This window comes from Equus przewalskii, chromosome 8 (genome assembly GCF_037783145.1).
Source record: "Equus przewalskii isolate Varuska chromosome 8, EquPr2, whole genome shotgun sequence".
NCBI classification, from domain to species: Eukaryota; Metazoa; Chordata; class Mammalia; order Perissodactyla; family Equidae; genus Equus; species Equus przewalskii.
In genome coordinates, this window is record NC_091838.1 from 74,832,916 (window position 1) to 74,852,522 (window position 19,607).

The window sequence follows — 19,607 nt, forward strand, 5'->3', positions numbered from 1 at the left end:
ACTTTATTGTGAGCCAGGTTTGAGGACTATAGCCTGGGTCCTTCCTTAAGGAAGGAAGGGTACCAAAGAAGTGGAAGGTACAGAGTGGGTATATACCATCTTGGGAGAAAGAGCATACATCACATATGACAGGACCATCTCTTTTACTACTGTCACAAGATGCTTAGCTGGCACAGAAGGTCGGTGGTCAGCAGGTCAGTAGTCACAAGGTGAGCACAGCAGGTTGTAATTAATCCTTAGTTTTCAGGAAGAGATCCTTATCCTTAAAGAAATGTCAGTATGAGGGGACGTTACATCCCTATCTTTAAGGACGTCATTCTTGTTTTGGGGACATTGTAAACGTTTAAAGCAGATGTATAATGCTTGCACAACAGGCCATGTCAAGCTCTTTTGGAAAAGCAAGCTCAGGCTGAATTAGTTTTAAACCAAATGGCTTCCTCATATACTCCAATGTATCTTATTGCTTGTCACTTATTTACCATGGGTTAAGGAGCATGGGCACTGTGAGGGATCCCCGGGGATGACTGAGATGCAAGCCATAGCTCCTCCCCCAACAGGTAGGGCTGGAGCCAGTGACTTTACACGGAGAGAACACACATCCTGCAACCCTGGGAACCTGGGGTGCGTTAGAGAGAATGCAAAGATGATACCAGAAACATCATTAATTCATGGATAGGTGAATATAGTAGCACAGTTCAGTGTTGCTCTTTTCTATCTTTATCTGCATTACCTAAGGAACATTAAATCGGATCCAATTCATAACTCTGCACAACCCTTCTAGATTGCCTCCAAGGATCTTTATTTGGCCTTGCACTTATCTGTAAATATTTTTATCTGTAGAAACCTCCAAAGAAAGGAGGGGCAGGCAGTGGTGTATGTTACAAAAATGGTCCTGAGGTGAGATGAAATATGCGTCTCCCACCATCACCCACATTGTTTATTCACACAACAGCAGCAGAACCACCTCCTCTTTTCCTTGGGAATGTCGCCTAAGAGAACAGGAGTGTCACGGAGGAGGAAGGGTGTAGGGACTGTTTTTTCCCAAGGTGTCCTAACAATGTCTCTTGTCCCACATGCTCTCCTAGAACCCAGCTACTCTCCCAGCAAGATGTGGAGGCTGTGTCTTCTCCCCGTGAGCCTGGACAGCCCTTTGTGATTGCCCTGATCAGGAGGAGATGGCAGAAGTGAGCTGTCACATTTCCAAGGTTAGGTCATAAAAATTCCATGCATCTCTTCATTGTTCTTTGGGGTGCTCACTCTTGGAACCCAGCCTCCACGCTCTGAGGAAGCCTAGCCAGTTCTCATAGACACGGGTAGATGTTCTGGCTGTCATCCCAGCTGAGGTTCTGGTCAAAAGCCAGCACCAACTGCCAAATGTATTAGTGAAGACATTTCCAGGTGATTCCAGCCTCCAGATTTCAAGTTACCGCTGGCCTTTGGATCTTCCAAGTTGAGGCTCCAGACATAAGAGAGAAAAAAACAGGATGTCCCCATTGTGTCAGTCTGTATTTCTGACCTTCAGAAACAGTGAGCATAATAAATGGTTGTTGTATGTCACCAAGGATGGAATGGTTGTTATGAAGCAATAGTAACCAGAACAGGCATTCTATGTTTTTCCTCTGGTGGTGGAAGCGGGCAGACTCAAGAACACAGTTCTCCATAACCCTGAGTGCTGTTGGTGGAGCTCGTGGGACACTGTGGCCAGTGACTTCTCCCCTTGATGAGACTGAGGACTGGCGCGCTTTCCCAGCACAGATGATGTAAGAAGATGGCGCATCATGTCAGACTGAATTTCTCTCTGAAAAGGGCTCCATTTGTTTGTAATTATTTCAACAGTTGATGTTCTTATCCAATAAGAGGTGCCTGTGTGCTTGGTCCTGCCGTCCCCTCCACCGGCAAGGCCTCCACTCTGTCCCTGGGCCTTAGCAACACACTCTGCTCTCATCTAACCCTGAGACAGCTCACCTGGGCCCTTGGACCCAGCACATCACCAACCTCAGTTAAGTGATGACACTGACAGAGGGTCAGTGTAAACTCTCAGGAATGGCGACAACTTTGGTGTAGTGGGCAGGTTGGGTGCCCAGAGAGAAGTGTTGGGGGGTGTGGCCTCACAGCAGGTTGGGGCCTGGATCTGATGTGCACAGACTTGTCCTTTAGGCAACAGTCAAAGGGGGACATTCATATGGGGGGTTCACTGTGACACAGCAAACGGTGGAAGATTGAACGCAGACAGAGGACATGGAATTAGGGAAGACTGGAGAAGCTTCCTTTGAAGCAGAATTGACAGGATTTCATTACCAATTGAACGCTGAACATAGGAAGCAGTGAGAGTGTTTTCTAAACTGGATCATTGGAAAACGAATCCACAAAATGAAAGCCAGAAGACGAGAGGCAGAATAAGGAGAAGTGGCAGGAAAAGACGTGAAGAGGAGATAATGAACTGCACGTTGGACCACGAGGGGAGAGTCAGGAAGGCATCTTGGGCCTGAAATGGAGATTTCGGGGGCATCGGCCAAGAGCTGCAGCAGAAGCCATGGGAATGGGCCCACGTGTCCAGGCGGAGGGAGAGTGTGCACTTGGAGAAAAGAACGAGTTGAAGGGGTCTCCCTGGGAACGGCCTTATGTGATGGCTGGAGGGAGCCGTCACTCAGCAGAAAGAGGAAGAGAACCAGCAGAGTGGGCTCTCGGAAGAAAACCTTCCCCGGCACCTGACAGGGCTCCTTGCACCCGGCAGGTGCTCAGTCCACGTCTGCTGAGTAAAGAGACCCATCAGTGGGGCACACAGAGGCTCATCTCTGACACAAGGAAAACAGCAGAGCGAATGCAAGGAGCAAAACTTAGGAGTAAATGTACAAAAGAACAGCTAGTTTTAGCTAAGGTCTGCTACAGGAGTGACAGACACATTGGCCTGCCATGCATCAATTGGAGATGAGGTAGTGCTTTCCAACCAAATGTGTCAGTCAAGCTGTGACAGACTGCGAGTGGTGACAGACACACGCTGCATGTTGCAGGCCCAGCTGTCGAGAGAGGGCAGTCTTCCCGTGAGTGAGGAAGCAGGGCGCTTCCTCCCAGGCCCTGGGGCTGGAGCAACACTCACACTTCCCCTCAGGGTCACTGTCAGTGGGCTCCTCTTGACAGTCACAGGCCACTCACAGGCAGGGGGTCCCGCTGAAAGGCTGGTAGCTGGCAGCGGGATACAGAGAATGAACAGCTGTGCTGGGGATAATGGGATGTGATGGGCAGTGATAGAGAAGGAACATTTCATGCTGCTCAAGAAAAATCTGGGGGAAAAAAAAAGCAGGAGAAAAAAATGCACGGACTGGATCGTGTCTGGGTACCGGGAACATAAGATGACATCACCCTCTGAGAGATTTTCTTTCTGCTGGAGACTAGAAGGAGGATGAAAGGCCTCTCCTGCCCCTGGTGGAGCTGATGTGGGGACACAAGCCATGAGCCTTCTGGAAGTAAGAACTGAGCAGAGGCCGAGTGAGGAGGGTAACGCAGGGAGAATCTGGAAAAGCAGCCAAGCACCAGATTCAGGAATCATGGGTTATTACTAGCATGACTTAATCCTGAATGTTCACCTTGCAGCCCTGATCAAAACACAGCATTCTTCTGTCTCTCCCTCTGCTGTTCCCTTTCTTCAGTGGGGTGGTCCCTCCCTGCCCCGGGATGAAGGCTGAGGCAGACCCTACGGCATTGCCTCTTTCTTGGTGGTTGATGGTCCTTCAGTCTTTTGAATCACATGCTCAGTCTCCATTCAGTAATGAGATGGTCCCCTATAATAGCCCAAACTCTGGCATTAAATCTTCTCTACCCTCTCGCTCCCCTTTCCCTTCTAAGGCTGCTTAGGTTGGAAACTCACAACTGACAATATGGCTCTTCTCTCATCCTGCTCCCCTCTTCCTTCATTGGACTCCTGAATCTCTAGCTCCATCCTGGAGCGGGGGAGGGCAAGGTGGGGGGAGGGGATGAAGAGGAAGGGGAGTGTGCTGGCTCCTTCCATCGCCCCCCCCCCCACCATGCTGTGTACCTGGGAGCTTGACCTCTAAGGACCCCACCAACAGGCCCCTTTGCCCCTGGCTTCCGGTTGGGTTTGAGCAGTGGGAAGCTCCAGCAAGAGACTGGAGAGAAGGGGAGAGTAAGGTCAAGGTGTGACTTCCCCCTACTCCCTCCCTGTGGGCTGCCTCCCTGGAAGAAGTTTCCAGCTCCTGTCAGTTGCCTATGGCCCTCAGTAGCCTCTCTGGGTCCTGGTGGCCACTCCTTCTTTTTACCCATTGAAGTCCAGTGCTAGGAACTGCCAGGACCCTGAGTGCTGCATATCAGATGGTCCTCACACAGCTTGGTCAGGCTTCCTGCTCCGTGGGCCTGGCGGAGGCTGAAGCTGACTTTCCTCCCTCTGGAGGCCCTCTCATGGACTGTTAAGAGGTTCCCCATTTGCCCATCTCTCCTACACCCCAGGGCCTGGCCAGTCCTCTGAGGTTCCTTCCTCAGCCGCCAGCATGCACATCTCCAGTCTCTTCCTTAGGGCTGCTCACCTCTCCATGCAGCCCAAATGGACAGCGCCCAGGACAACCCCAGGCCGTCATCTCCTGGGCAGTCCGCGTCTGTCCTTAAGAAAGGCTCCTAGTTCCCTGCCCCGAGCCAGCTTTGGGAGAGGGTCCCCCTCTCGTTCCCCTGGCCCTGCCCTCTGCCCTGGGGATCGATGCACTCGGCAGGATCAGACCCCGGTCCACCGTCAAGTGAGTCAGGTACCAGCCTGCATGTCCCCAGCTTCAGGAAATGCCCTCCGAAGCTCCCCAGTGAGACCCCCTTGAAGACGCTCTCCCTGAGCCTGGGCTACAAAGGAGGCCCCCGGAGACGTAGGTGGGACTCTCAGGAAGGTAAGAGCTCTCTCCAAAGAAGTTTGTTCACCCGTCCTCGCCCCAAAGTGCCCTGGAGCTATGCTCAGCAGGATTGAAGTGAGGACCCCGCAGCACCCGAGCCCAGGGCTCTAACGGCACTCGTCCCCAAGGGCAGCATCTGCCACGAAGCCTCCTCTATTCTCAGACCCTTTCATATTTCCAAAGAGGGTGAGTAGTTGTGGGATTCAAGAAGTAGGTTTGTGACTATTTCCCTTGGAAATATTGTCGTGTGAATCGTCTCATTCCCCTTGGTAATAAAATCTTTCATATTGCAAAGTCAACCAAAAATGACCTAAAAAGACTCCCATTCTAACAACTTCTTACATCATCTTCGGGCAAGCCACCTGACTTCTGGGGGGCTCTGTTGTCATCCCTGTAAAACGTGAGAGTGAGTTCAGAGAGGCTGGCTCAGTTTGCTTGTTATAATTGGTTAACACTCGTCTGCACCATAACAACACAGCCTCTGTGAAACCCACACAGTGTTTCTTTTTCTTACCATTATACTCCCTGGCCCTGACCCACAGGAGGTGCATTCAAACCATATCAGAAGAAGAATGAAAAAAATGCTAAGTTCAGAGGGCTTCTGAAGGTCAACAATGAGACGGGTATAGGAAAACATTTGGCAAAACAAAAACCCACTACAAAATCCAAAGATCTTCTTTTGGGGGCAGTGCCATTTCCCAGTTTTACAATGATGTTTTAGACCAAGCCTTGTGATGACCTGCGTCTCCATTAGCACGCCGGCCTCTTCTCCTAGCACTCTCTGCCTTGTGTAGTCGGATCCAGTCACATGGGTTTGCTGGCTGTTCCTGACACCATGTGCCACCGCAGGACCGTTGCACTTGCTGTGCACTGTTTTTAGGACACTCTTCTCCCAGGTATCCATGGCTCCCTACCTCCCGGTTGGATCTCCTTGGGGAGGACTCTGCTACACTGCCAACATTTTAGACTGCAAATTTTCTCCTCGTCTTCTGCAAAGGGGCCCACACTTCCCCAGGGTGTTGAGCGTTGGGAGAGAAGCAGTATCCAGACTTCAGGACACTGGCTCTGAACTCGTGGTAATTCCTGGGACCCAAAGCCACACTGTGGTCCACAGTCAAGGTGAGGCTGTTTTTTACTTCAGTTGGGAGAGACCGTGATGAGAAAGTTTTATTTTTGAACCTAGCCAGTTCAGTTCCTTTACCTTTCCTCTAAATTCTGCTTGAAAGTTGACTAATTATTTGTGCCTTTTTATGTGCAGCAGAAAGGCACGGGTTGATCCTTCCAGCATTTTACTTGGAAATCTCTTTCACGAAATCCATTAAGTCATCAGGTACATTTTAAATGTTTCCGTGTTACCCCGGGCAACAGTTTTGCTCAACTTTCTTCCTCTGCATAAGGAGGGTCCTTTTCTTCAGCCTTGAAGAGCGCTTTCCTGTTTCCCATAAGTCCTCACTGACAGCCTCCTCGCGGCTGGTTGAGTTTCTGGAATCGTCTTGTGGCAGCCACAGGGGGGCGCTGCTCAGATCTCCAAGAGAGAAGCTGGCACAGGAAGTCAAAGAGCCAAGAGCCTCTAGCTGCAGCGCCTTCAGGACCCGCCGCGGCTCTGAGCTGTGGTCACCAGTCTCCGCTGGCAGCTCCCAGCCCACAGCTGACTGAGGCAGGGGAGCCGAGCTTGGCTACTTCTGTCCAACATGCCCGTCTTCTGTGCACAGTCTCGTGCTGAGCTCCCTGTTGGGCTGGCTGAGACCTTCTGAGAGCTGTGCTGCCACCTGAGGCTCCTTTTGAGCCAATCCTCCTACCTCTTCCTTCCCCCTCATTTTACAGGTGTCAAGCCTGTTTCTAAAATCTAGAGTATAAATGCCTTCCCTTCCTACTGCTGTCTCTCTTCATTGTTTCCAGGCATCACCACTAATAAAGCTCTCGCACTTCTAACTCTCTCTTGGTGTCCTGGAGATCCTTCCAGGAGGACCCAGCCTGGCTCAGACCTCCTCGAGGTCCCTCCAGCTTCTGACAGCTCCCTGGTCCCAAGCAAGGACCGCATGTCTTAGGTTTTAGTTGGTAGCGCTCCACTTCCAGGTGCCAAATTATGTTCTGGTTGCTGCTGCTGCAGAACAAATTGTCCTCAGTTCCATGGATTAAAACAACCATCATATTTTGCTCACAGTACTGTGGGTCTGGTTGTGGGAAGGCTCAGCTGGGCAGTTTTCACTGAGTGTGTCCCATGCAGTTGCAGCCAGAGGTTGGCCAGGACTGGACATCAAAGATGGCACACTCCTGGAAGTTAATGCCTGAGGGCTGCTGGGCTGCTGACAGGAATGCCGACTTGTGGTGTCTCCAGTATGGCAGTCCCAAGGAAGCTGGACTTCTTACACAGCTGCTGGATGCCCCAAGAGAATCAAGGGGAGGTGGTATGGCCTTATGTGGTCTAGCGCTGATGGTCACGTAGCCTCATTTTATCACTATTCTATTGGTTAGAAGCAAGTCACTAAGTTTAGCTCACATTCAAGATGAGAGGGCAGAGGCTCCATCTCTTGACAGAAGGAGTGTCAATAATTTTCAGACACATTTTCAAACATCCACAGTGACCAATGTGACAGTGGCAGAAACCAACAGTGGACCCCTTCCATGGCACAATGCCCTAGGGACCATCCATCCAGCTGTTGGCATGCTGACTGCACTGGAACACTTCCGTCATGGAAGCAGCAGCACTTTGTTCTCGTTGGAACACACACTAATTCTGAATATGAGTCTGCCTTTCTTCTCTACAATGCTTCTGCCCAAACCACCATGTGTGGACTTACAGAATCAATGCCATTTTCACTGCCATAGTATGTCATTGAGCATCATCTCTGACCAGGGAATTCATTCTTAAAGCAAATGAAGGATGCCAACAGAGTTTTATACACGGAATCCACTGGACCTTACCAATGTTCATCAACCCCCTGGCGCAGCCGGCCTGAGAGAACAATGAAGTAGCCTTTTGAAGACTCAACTACAGTACCAGCTTGGTGATAATACTTTGTGTGGGTAAGGGACTGGCCTCTAGGATGAAGTATATGCTTTGAATCCCTGTCCGATACATGGTGCTCTTCTCCCATAGCCAAGATACACAGAGCTGGGATCAAGGGATCAAAATGGGAGAGGCTCCTCTTACTATTACCCTAACAATTAACCGTCCAAAGTTTTACTCCTGTTCCTGCAACTTTGGGCCCTGCTGGTTTAAAGGCACTGGTTCCAACGGCAAGATGCTTCCATTGGAGAACACAGCAGGGCTGCCTTCTAATGGGAAGTTGAGACCAACCTGGCCATCCGGGTTCCTTGTTCCAGTGAACCAACAGACCATGAAGGAAGTGACTGTGCTGGCTGGGGTGACTGACTATCACAGGAAAATGGAATGGCTGCTATTCAAGGGGTAGAGGTGGGGCCGGGACTGGAAAATGGAAGAGTATGATCAAAATGCAGATGATACTCGGGCATCTTAGTACTTCTGAGTTCTGTGACAACAGTCAACAAGAAACTAAATAACCCAATACAGGCAGGATAGCTAATGGCACAGAATCTGCAGGGATGAAGGTTGGGGCACCCCACCAGGCAAGGAACTATCACCAGCTTAGGTGCTTACTGAGGGCAAAGGTACCGTGGAATAGGCAGTGTAAGAAGGAAGCTGTAAATATCAGCCACGAGCTACAACCAGCTCCAAAAACAAGAGCCATTCCAATGATGGTATTTCTTCCTTGCTTTGACAAGAATATATTCATATACAAGCGTCTATCTCTACATATGCATATGTAGATTTTATCCATATATTTAAATCCCTTATCTTTGTTTTCCTTTCCTCATTCTAATATAAGATGTGTTAATAGTGGGCAACTTCTTATGTCAATATTTAATCCACGGGATATCAAAAGGAGAGTGAGAATCCTCTAGAAGAGGAATAACCATCACCCAAAGATGGTGAGGTGGTATACGGGAAACTGTGTGTCCTTTCTGAGGAGGCTGGGGCTGCTATAACAAAATACCACAGACTGAGTGGCTTAACAACACACATTCATTTCTCACAGTTCTGGAGGCTGGGAGTCCAAGAGCAAGGTGATGGCTGAATAGGTTCCCGGTGAGACTCTTCCTGGCTGGCCTGTGGCTGCCTCCTTGCTGTGTCTTCACGTGCTAGAGAGTGAGCTGTGGTCTCTCTTCCTCTTCTCAAAAGCACACTGATTCCACTATGGGGGTCCCATCCTCACGACCTCAACTAAACCTGATTATCTCCCCAAAGCCCCACCTCCATATACCATCACATTAGGGGTTAGGGTTTCCACCTGTGAATACAGGAGGAGACACAAACATTCGGTTCATAATAGTATGTTTTTTGGTTGTTCAAGGGATAACGGCATTAAGTTAATCAGAATCAATTCTGCTCTGTCTTCATGCGGAAGTTAACCATAGTCCTGACAAATGTACGTGTTTGCCAGGTTGGTAAGAGCTGGACTCTGTTGGATTGGGAAACATCATCTTGGCTAAGGCTGGGAAGGATGCTTTCCAGAATCCCCTTCCCTGCATGGTTACTGGGCAGAGCTGGCCAAAAGAGGAACCTGCATAGGTCTGGGAGGTGGAAGGGAAGCAGGTGTTCCACTCTGATGGTCGATGCAGTCGGACACGGTGATGAACTGATGAGGAGGAGCCAGCAGGCCCAGCTTGCCTCACTCTCCTCAACTCTGCATCCCTCCCATCTTTCTTACTGCAGGCCTGCTGACCAAGGCTGGCCCCACACCCACCCACCAGGAGCTTGGCTGTGGACCCACGAGGCAGCAGCTACACAGAGGCGACCATTTCAGCAGAGTGGGTAATTTCCACAGAGCTCTCCATAAGCTCCCCACTCATGGCCCCACCTCAGCATCCAGATATGCTTTGCTTCTCAGACTCTGTGCAGGCTTGCAATTGTCCACTGCACCTCTCTCTCCATTTATCCATCTCTCCCTTCTAGAACTCCATTTCCCAGCTCCTCCCATGTGTTCGTAAAGTCAAATTCCTATAATCAATTCCTTCTTCCCCATCATATTTACAGCAGCTCAGTTTTTGCACCTGAACCCTGACTGATACATTTTGGTTCTCTGTTAAAACGTTAGCTTATTAGGAAGGGCTTCCTAGAAGGCTCCGTCTGAAAAGCGCCCATCACCCCTGACCCCTTCACTCTGACCCTCCCTCACAGCTCTGTCACCACTGACACAGCACAAGTGTGTAATTTCGCTGCTTTGTTACCACTGAACCCTTGATGAACAGAGTGGTTCCGAGGACTCAGTAGCTGCTTGGTGAGTATTTGCTGAATGCAGGTTTGGGGAAGCCGGATTGAAATGCTAGTATACCATGATCAGAGTGACACTGATTTTCCCGATAGCGTCTGTGGAAAGCAGGAGCAGGGGAGGAGAAGGGAGAGGAGGAGAAGGAGAAAGTGCACAAGGACACCATACCGGGCACTTGACATGGCTCATGCCGAGACAAACCTACACGTAAGGCAAACTCCCCAAACAGAGGCTCAGCGACGTTAAAGGACTTGCTGCAGGTCTTTACAAAGCGACAGAGCTTAAAATCATATTGAGGCATTCCAATTTGATCTGAAACTACAGTTTGAATTCCCGAGCTTGACCAATTTGCTGAAGTACTAATTGAATAATCAGTCCTTTCATCTGTGATTTCATCTGTCTGCATAAGCAGTCAGTTCTGTGATTTATAATCCACGTCTTTGTGTAACACTTCTAGGATTTACTGAACATTTTCACTAGCCAACACTTTATTATAGACAAATGATGGTTATAGCATTTTTAAGATACACATTTTAATTTTAAACTAGTTAAAGAGTATTGCTGTAGAAAGTAGGAGCTAAAACCCTGGAGTCGTAATATTGATAAAGAACTCTGTGGCCCCCGTACGTGAGATGCACACATTCTCCGCGCTGAGCCAAACGGGCCTGGCGGGTCACGGTCCATGCAGCCTGAAGTTTCAAATCAATGGAGGCACTTCAGGGTTATCTTCAAAGTCAGGATCTTCCTCAGTTGGTGTAATTTTGGGTTCAGATCGAACTCTTCTGGGCGTGTGTTTTTTCTCTTGAACTATGTTGGCCACATCAGGGAAGGAACGCTTGCTAGGGTCTACTTCCAGTTTCTCAGTGTGCCTGCTTCTACAACAACAAAAAGAGGCCGGAGGAAATGGATATATCATTTTAAATTAAGTTTCAAAGAGATTCGATGCATTCATTCACTTATTCAGCAAACATGGGTGGAACATAGAGAAAAAAATGAGACGGTCACTGTTTTCAAATAGCTTAGCATCTTGGAGAAGCAAAAGTCTGAGCTGTGGAGAAATGAAGTGTTGAAAGGTGCAACAGGGCTGTGCTGATGCACAGGCAGCCGCAGGAGAGGCCAACCGGGACACTCTGCTTACCTAAGAAATTTCTGAAAATTGAAATGATACAGCGGCAAAGCACCACAGCCAGAATCAATAATAGCATCACTCTAGACAAGCCTTAAGCCTGAATGCAGCTAACCAGGCTCCCGGACGCTGCTGCTTCAGACAGCCCGGCCGGTCGCGGCTCAGCAGGGGCATTTACCCTACAAGTTCAGGTGCACGCAGAGCTCAGCGCACCAACAAGGACCTGGCCCTCCTGCTCGCACCCAGTTCTCTCAGCAACAGCTAGAGTGAAACGGAAGAAGAAGGAACCTCTAGTGGCCAATGATTCCCTTTACTGTAGTCATACAGAAAATTCTAGATAATACTGGGCACTGGGCTGCTTTTCTGGCAATTTCAATTCCACAGGCCTGGAGCTGGGCCCAGGAATTTGTATTTATATAAAGTTCTCCCAATGATTTTGACAATCAGTCAAATTATTTTGGAATCACTGCACCATTCAGTCATTCAACAGATACATATGAAGCGTCTGCTCTCTTCCAGTGGCCGTGCGAGACACCAGCAATCCTATCGTCTGTGCAAAGGGACAAGTTTCCTGGTTGCATCTAACAGTGCAGCATGGTGTTCACTACAAAACTTATCACGTTTTGTAATTGTCTCACTATTGGTCTGTTCCCCCTCCCAGACTGACATCTTTGAAGCAAAGATATTGTTTTTTTCATCTCGTGTCCTTGGCATACGGCTTTACTGAAAAAAAATCTTTGTTGAATAAATGAAAAAAAAATTATTATACTATTGTGGGGTAACAAAATTAAATAAAAACTTTTCTTGGGCCTAAAGAAATCACAGTCAATCTAATCCAGGAGCTGCCAACTGAGGTCGTCAGACCGAACTCATGCAGCAGACACAATTCACGAGGGAGGGAGAGTTGATTTCCTTTGGAAAGTGTGAACTCTCCACAGTTCTCGCAACCCTTCCCCCCTCATTTCTGCAATCTGCTCAGCCCTTGAAGTCATCTGAGTTCTTGATTCCTCTTAGTATTTTCACTAATACACATGGACCTGCTGAAGAAAAGTACACGTACACAAATAGTATAAAGTAGTAGGTTCTGAAGACCCAGATTGTACACCATAAACCATGGAGGAAGCTATGGTTTTCAAAGACCTACATTATAGTCATTAAATACAGCTCTACTTTAAATTACTATGTTCTTATTTAAAAGGCTGTGATATCGGTGGCTTAATTAAGTAAATATCTAATTCGTCTATTATAATGACGTCATCTTGACTTTGAGGAAAAGCAGCCTATCTCAGTTCCAGGTGCATCTCTTGGGCCGTAACTTCAGGTCTCAGTAATCAACAGGGAACACAGCCAGTCCACCCACTTCAGATGCTTTGAGGGACCATTTGCATGCAGGACTTTAATTACTCACAACTCTCTGGGTAACAGACAGTGAGCAGCTAGGCCTGGGGCACTGGAGGCTCACACTAATTCCCAAAATAAAGAGGAGAAGGGCGCTCATGAAAGATCTGATAAGATAATAAGGAAATACAAGGTCAGAATTCAGGGAAAGGAGGAATCCAGAGAGGGAAGTGGACCCCTGAAACCACCTTTGCCCCGAGGGCGATCGCTGAGCCCCTAAAGTGGAGCATTGGTCTTGCTGGGCTTATGAAGTCTGGGGACAGAGGTCAAGGCCCTGAGCATGCCAGGTGGGCAGTCTAACAGGACACCTTCTCCCCAGTAGGGTGAGGTCCCCAAAGGCTTCTCTCTAGTGTAAGAGTGAATGAGAAGCAACGCCACTCTGCCCTCCTCCCCATGGGGCTGAGAGGACTGTTCAGTGGGACAGAAAAGGGCCGAGGTGTCACCACAGGCTGGTGCTCCCTTGGGTTTATAGCAGCTGGTGGTTAAAGCCCTCAGTCTTGAATTTAGAGTGGAGACCACAGGCTCTGCCCCAAAGCACATGCCAGTGCTCCCTGGACAAGCGCCTGCCAGGCCTCTGAGAAGCCCTCACCTGTCATCTAAGGCTGTGGAGCAGCTCACAGCGAGAGACGAAGAAGCACCAGGAAAAGGGCACTGTGCATGAGAACCAGCGGAAGCGATGGGAACAGACACAGAACACAGGGGCTTCAGACACTGAATACGAAGCACGAATTATAAACCCACTACACTCGCTATATTTGAATACAGTGTCTCAGAATTAACAATAAAGTGTCGAGTACGTGCCCTCTGGGAGTGGCAATACAACAGAGACGCCTGCTGTCACCCTCCAGTCAACACGCACTGGAGTCCTTCTCTATGCAGCAAGGCAGGAGAAAGAAAGAAAAGGTACGGGATTGGGAAGAAAGAAAGCTAGTGTTTTTGCTGTATAGAAAATCCAAAAGATTTATAGATATATAGAAAATATAGAGAGATACAGAAAATCCAAAACGACGACAGACAAATTAATAAAATAATGAGAGAGGTTAGCAGGGTTTCTTGGTACAAAATCAAACACAAGACTGAATTACATAGTGGTGATGGGTGCGCAATACTGTGAATACGATAAGTGCCACTGAGTTGTACACTTTTAAAGGGTTAAAATGGTGAATTTAATGTTACATGTACTCTATCACGGTAAAAAAATTTGCAAATCTATATATTAGCAACAGACAAAAAATAAAATAACATATTCGTGATAGTATCAAAAATATCACACACCTAAAAGTTAATAAAACCCGGGTATATTCATGGAAAAATAAAATTTTACCGAGAGATACCAAATAAGACTGAAAAAAGAGATGCCAGTATTTATTAGGATTGTTCTCCCTAAATTGATCTATAAATCCAGTAGAATTCCAAACAAAATCCCAATACACTTGTGTGTGTGTGTATGTCTGTGTGAGTGTGTATGTGAAAGAAACACGACAAGCTGTTACTAAAATTTATAGAAAAGCACAAAGAGCCAAGAATAGCCAACTTTTCAAGAAGAAAAAGAAGTTGAGAGGACTTTTCCTACTAATTATAAACTTACTATGAAACTACGGGAATGGAACAGAGTCTAGCAACAGACCTACATATATGTGGACACTTCATCTATAACAGAGGTGGCCTTGTTTATCAGTATGGAAAGTACAAACTTTTTAATAAGAGACACTGGGACAGTAGTGTCTCTATATGGTAAAAAATCAAGTTGTCATCTCTTAACAAAACTGTCAGACCTTAAACAAAAGTCAGTTCCTGATGGATTATACCTAAATGTTAAAGGGAAAACTACAAATCCTTCTAACATAAGGACTACACCTTTATGACTGAAGGTAGGAGAGGATTTATAAAACAAGACAAAGAAAGCATCAACCATAAAAAAGTTTAATAATTTTGATTATTTTGAAATATGATTTTGATTATTTTAAAAATATGATCTTCTGTTCCTTAAAAGATACCATGAAGTGGCTTCCAGTTTCTGAGGAAAACTACATAACTCTGATGAAGGATATCAAAGAAGACTAAATAAATGGGGAGACATCCATGTTTATGGATGAAGACTCAATATTGTCAAGATGTCAGTTCTTCTCAAACTGATCTGTACATTTAATGCAAACCCAATCAAAATCCCAGCAAGTTATTTTATGGATATTGACAAACTGATTCTAAAGTTTATATGGCAAGGAAAAAGACTCAGAATAGCCAACACGATATTGACAGAGAAGAACAAAGTTGGAGGTCTGATACTACTCAACTTAAAGACTTACGATAAAGCTACAGAAATGAAGACAGTGTGGTATTGGCAAAAGAATAGAAAAGCAGATCAATGGAACAGAATAGACGGTCTGGAAGTAGACCTCCATAAATAAAGTCAACTGATCATGGACAAAGGAGCTAAGGCAATACAACAGAGCAGAGATAGTCTTTTCAACAAATGGTGCTGGAACTACAGGACAGCCACACTCAAAAAAATGAATCTAGGCACAGACTTTACCACCTTCACAAAAATTAACTTTGTCAAAATGGATTACTGACTTAAACAGGAAATGCAAAACCACAAAACTCTTAGAAGATAACATAGGAGAAAATCTAGATGACCTTAGGTATGGTGACATTTTAGATACGGCACTGAAGTCATGATCCATGAAAGAAATAAGACAAGCTGGACTTCATTAAAATTAAAATCTTCTGCTCTATGAAAGACAATTTCGGGAGAATGACAAGACAAGACACAGATTGGGAGAAAATATTTGAAAAAGACACGTGATAAAAGACTGTTATCCAAAATATACAAAGAACATTTAAAATTCAACAATTATTAAACAAACAATGTGATTGAAAGATAGGCCAGAGACCTTCAGAAACACCTCACTAGGGAAGATGTGAGGTTGGCAATAAGCATATGAAAAGATGCTCCACACCACACGTCATTAGGGAAATGCAAATTAAAACAACAATGAGATACCACTACACGTCTATTAAAATGGCCAAGATCCAGCTCACTGACAACGCCAAATGTTGGCAGGGATATGGAGCAACAGGAACCCTCATTCACCACTGGTGGGGATGCAAAATGGTACAGCCACTTCAGAAGACAGTTTGGCAGTTTCTCACAAAACTAAACATACTCTTACCATATGACGCAACAATTGTGCTCTGGTATTTATCCAAAGGAGTTAAAAGCTTATGTCCACACAAAAACCTGCACATGATGTTTACAGCAGCTTTATTCATAATTGCCAAAAATTGGAAGCAACCAAGATGTCCTTCAGTAGGCGATGGATAAACTGTGGATCATCCAGACAATGGAATATTATTCAGCACTAAAAAGAAATGTACCATCAAGTCATGAAAAGACATGGAGGAACCTTAAACGCATATTACTAAGTGAAAACAGCCAATGTGAAAAGACTAAATACTGTATGATACCAACTATGTAACATTTTGGAAAAGGGAAAATTAGGGTGATGGTAGAAAGATCAGTAGTTGCCAGGGGTTAGTGGGGAGAGAGGGATGAATAGGTGGAGCATTGAGGATTTTTCCGGCAATGAAACTACTCTATAAGATGCTATAATGATTGATAGATGTCATTATACATTTGTCCAAACCCACAGAATGAACAACACCAAGTTTGAACCCTAATGTAAACTATGAACTTAAGTTATAATGATGTGTCAATGTAGGTTCATCAATTATAACAAATGTACCACTGTGATGGGGGATGTTGATAACGGTGGAGGCTACGCCTTGGGGGGAAGTGGATATAAGGAAATCTCTGTGCCTTCTACTCAATTTTGCTGTGAACCTGAGACTGCTCTAAAGAAGAAAATCTGTTTGAGAACAAAAAAAAAAGACATCATGAAGAGAGTCAGAAGGTAAGCCCACGAATGGACCAGTGCTGGTTCCACCACTCACTTAGCAACTTTGTGATTCTGGGAAAATTACTCAGTCTCTTTGAACCTCAGGACATTAGGAATAACAGGATTTATCTTGTAGTTATTTTGAAGATTAAAGATAAGATAATGCATAGCATCATGCAGCACAAAGTAGGCACTCAATCCTCAATAGATCCATTTTTGAGGAAGCTGTGTGTCTTCCGTTACATATAGTGTCACAGGACCACAAGAGTTCACTGAATCGGTTACCTTCCCCTGAAATATGATCCCATCTGGTCCAGTGAATGAAACCCTGCTCCATTTCTCTTCTCCTTCCATTCACTCCATCTCCACAGCCTGAGAAAAGGACCACTCTGGCTGTGACAGGGTGGAGGGGCTTACTCCATCCCTCCCAATGTATCAACGCACCTGTGTCCTTCTTTGCCTCAGACTAACCACCGGCCTGACATCTTCCTGTGTGCAGCCTTAACAGGCAGCTGTGTGGTTAGTGGGGTTGCCCAGCCAGAGGTTGAGAACATGTGGGCATGAAGTTTGTCAGTGATGGAGGAGCACCACAAACAACCTTCACATGGATATTTTATGTACGGCTGTGAGGTCACCATTTCTCAGCAATGAAAATGAAAGAGAAAGGCTTTGCGCAAATACTCAGGAGGCACCACGAGGAACTGTGCTCAGACGCCTCTAATCCTCAAGAGTAGTCACAGCAACGGTGGCTGTCCTGGGATCTGAAAACCAGCTCCAAACTGTTTGCGATGGCTCAGTTTCCCACCCTTGCGATTCCTTACAAACTAGATTCAGACTCTTTGGGCTGATGCTGCTGAGGGTTAATTATGAGCGTGAATATTCATAACAGTCATAATATCCCCGGATCTCCGTAAATTACACATGTCTGAACTGGAAATCACTAAGGTGGGAAACAGGAGAGCGGATTTCCAAGGTTAAAAACAGCATCCCGCTTTTCAGTAGGAATTCAATTCCACACCTGTTGTTCAAGCAAACTCCGTGTTTGAAAATCTCTACTAAACTTCGACAGCTCTCGCTGAATGTACGAATGGCTGACGGCTTGTATTATGCAAGACACAAATATAGCTCTTGTTCAGGTATTTTTATAACGATAATTCTAGCATATATATTTGTATCACAAAGATAGTTTGCCTTGGTTCAAAATAGATTTTTGCCATCTGGATGCTAAGAGTCTGGAAACCACGACAAGTAGAAGGAAAGTGGAAAGAACTGGGAAGTTCATTCGAAGGAAGAATTGGGAAATCTTGAGAGCTTTGTCCAAAATACTTTAAAGGGTGCCACTGCTTACGGGAGGTGGGCTTGGTTCCGAGGGCCACCAGGGGGACAGAGCTAGGGTCTTCAGTGAGGAATCAAGGAGAAGCTTTCTAACACTGGGGAACGCTGGGAGAGGGATGAATAGCCTCTTGAGAGAGGGAGGGTCCTGTTGAGAAAGAAGCTTAACAAAGGCTGGAAGATGACCTATGATTAGGAGGTTGACAGGAGGACACAGAAGGGGCCTCTTGGTCTTTGTAGCCCCAAGAGTCTTGGAACCTACAAAGTGACATGTGGGTCATAAAAGAGATGCAGTGTGAGCAGCAGCATGGGCACGGCTCAGCAGAGTTGTCCCAACATGCCATAGCTACACCACCTTTGGACATTTAAACATCTCTCTCCCTCATTTTCCCCATCTGCAAGCTGAGGATAAAAACTGTGAGGGATAAATGTATTAATGTGGGTAAAGCACACAGAATGGTGCCCGATACAAGTGCTCCCAAGATGTCAGTAGTCATAGGTGTTGATGCAACCGCTCAGTATTATTATCACAAGAAATGGGGACCTGTATGGACACAGATTTGTTTTTTAGGGGATCAAGAGCCCTACAAATCAAGAGTCTAAGTTTTGTAAATAAACATTAACATTCACGGTATGAATCATTTTTAAGTTTAAATAACTGTGCACTTTTGGAAGGTGCATTCTGGCCACCAAATGACAACGAGCTCGAGCCACCTGGAGAGTGGTACCTTTCGGTCTTTCGCTCTCTGCTGCTGTCCAAGGTACTTGCCACAGGCTTGGATGCTGGTGGGCAACCTGTGATTACTTCGTCTACCTAAAAAAAAATACAACACACACTAAGTGGTGCATCACTCTCTGATAAATCTTCAAACATATACACTATATATATTTTTAAGATGCTAAAACATTTGAATTTTCACAACATATTCTATGAAAGAGTCTAACTTTAAGCCCCTAGATGTGGTACGAGAAACTTGTATCATAAATTCTATCTGTTTGCTATAGTCTTGCAAAGTCACGAGCTCTACTTCATTTGCCAAAGGCCAAGCAGGGGCACATGGTGAATTAATTCATTTAACAAACACTTTCTGAGAGTCAACAACACGCCAGACACTTTTGGGGTGTTAGGTGTACAGATGTAACTAAGACCCATTAAACTCCTTTGAAGACTTCCAATGACTGTGCTGCTGTGGAAAGACCTCCGAGCTGGAAACTTGAATCCCTGTCCTGCCAGCTCACCAGACCCTGCTTCCTTCCTCCATAAAGTGAGGAATTAGATATGATCTTGAAGGTCCCTTCTTGGTCTGAAAAATTCTGTAATTCTACAACTTCTTTTAAACTTAATAAGTTCAATGCTATGCATGTTGAGGTCTCAATAAATAAAACTGATCAATTTAATTCAACAAACCTATGGCGAACATTATTCAGACACAGCCTCTTCCCTTAGAGAGCTCATAAGACATAAGCATGTGGGGGGAGAAGAGAAAGTCCAAATCCTTGCTAGACCTGGACAATGTGCTGGGCACACACCAACCTATGCTAGGTATTTTATATATTTTATTTAGCCCCCCACCTCCCAAAATTCCTATGAGACAGGGATTACTTGTTGACAGAGAAAAGGAATTTTAAAACTCCTCTCCTCGTGTTGCCTTGGTCCACTGACCAAGGTGGG

General features: G+C 46.1%; 1 protein-coding gene across 9 annotated transcripts in view; it reads right to left on the reverse strand.

The window, feature by feature from the left end:
• DNAAF11 (dynein axonemal assembly factor 11) overlaps positions 1 to 19,607 on the reverse strand; it is a 101,364-nt gene that overhangs the window by 8,462 nt on the left and 73,295 nt on the right. For 3 of the 9 annotated variants that reach the window (XM_070632060.1, XM_070632059.1, XM_070632055.1), the window contains 2 exons: positions 18,664 to 18,745; positions 10,651 to 11,055 (listed from right to left, as the gene is read on the reverse strand). In XM_070632060.1, coding sequence (XP_070488161.1) covers positions 10,878 to 11,055; positions 18,664 to 18,745 — 260 coding nt within the window. In that variant the 3' untranslated portion in view covers positions 10,651 to 10,877. Of the gene's footprint in view, positions 1 to 10,443; positions 11,056 to 15,942; positions 16,067 to 18,663; positions 18,746 to 19,607 lie in introns of those variants that run through there. The other 6 variants (XM_070632062.1, XM_070632058.1, XM_070632057.1 and 3 more) reach the window with 4 other exon arrangements.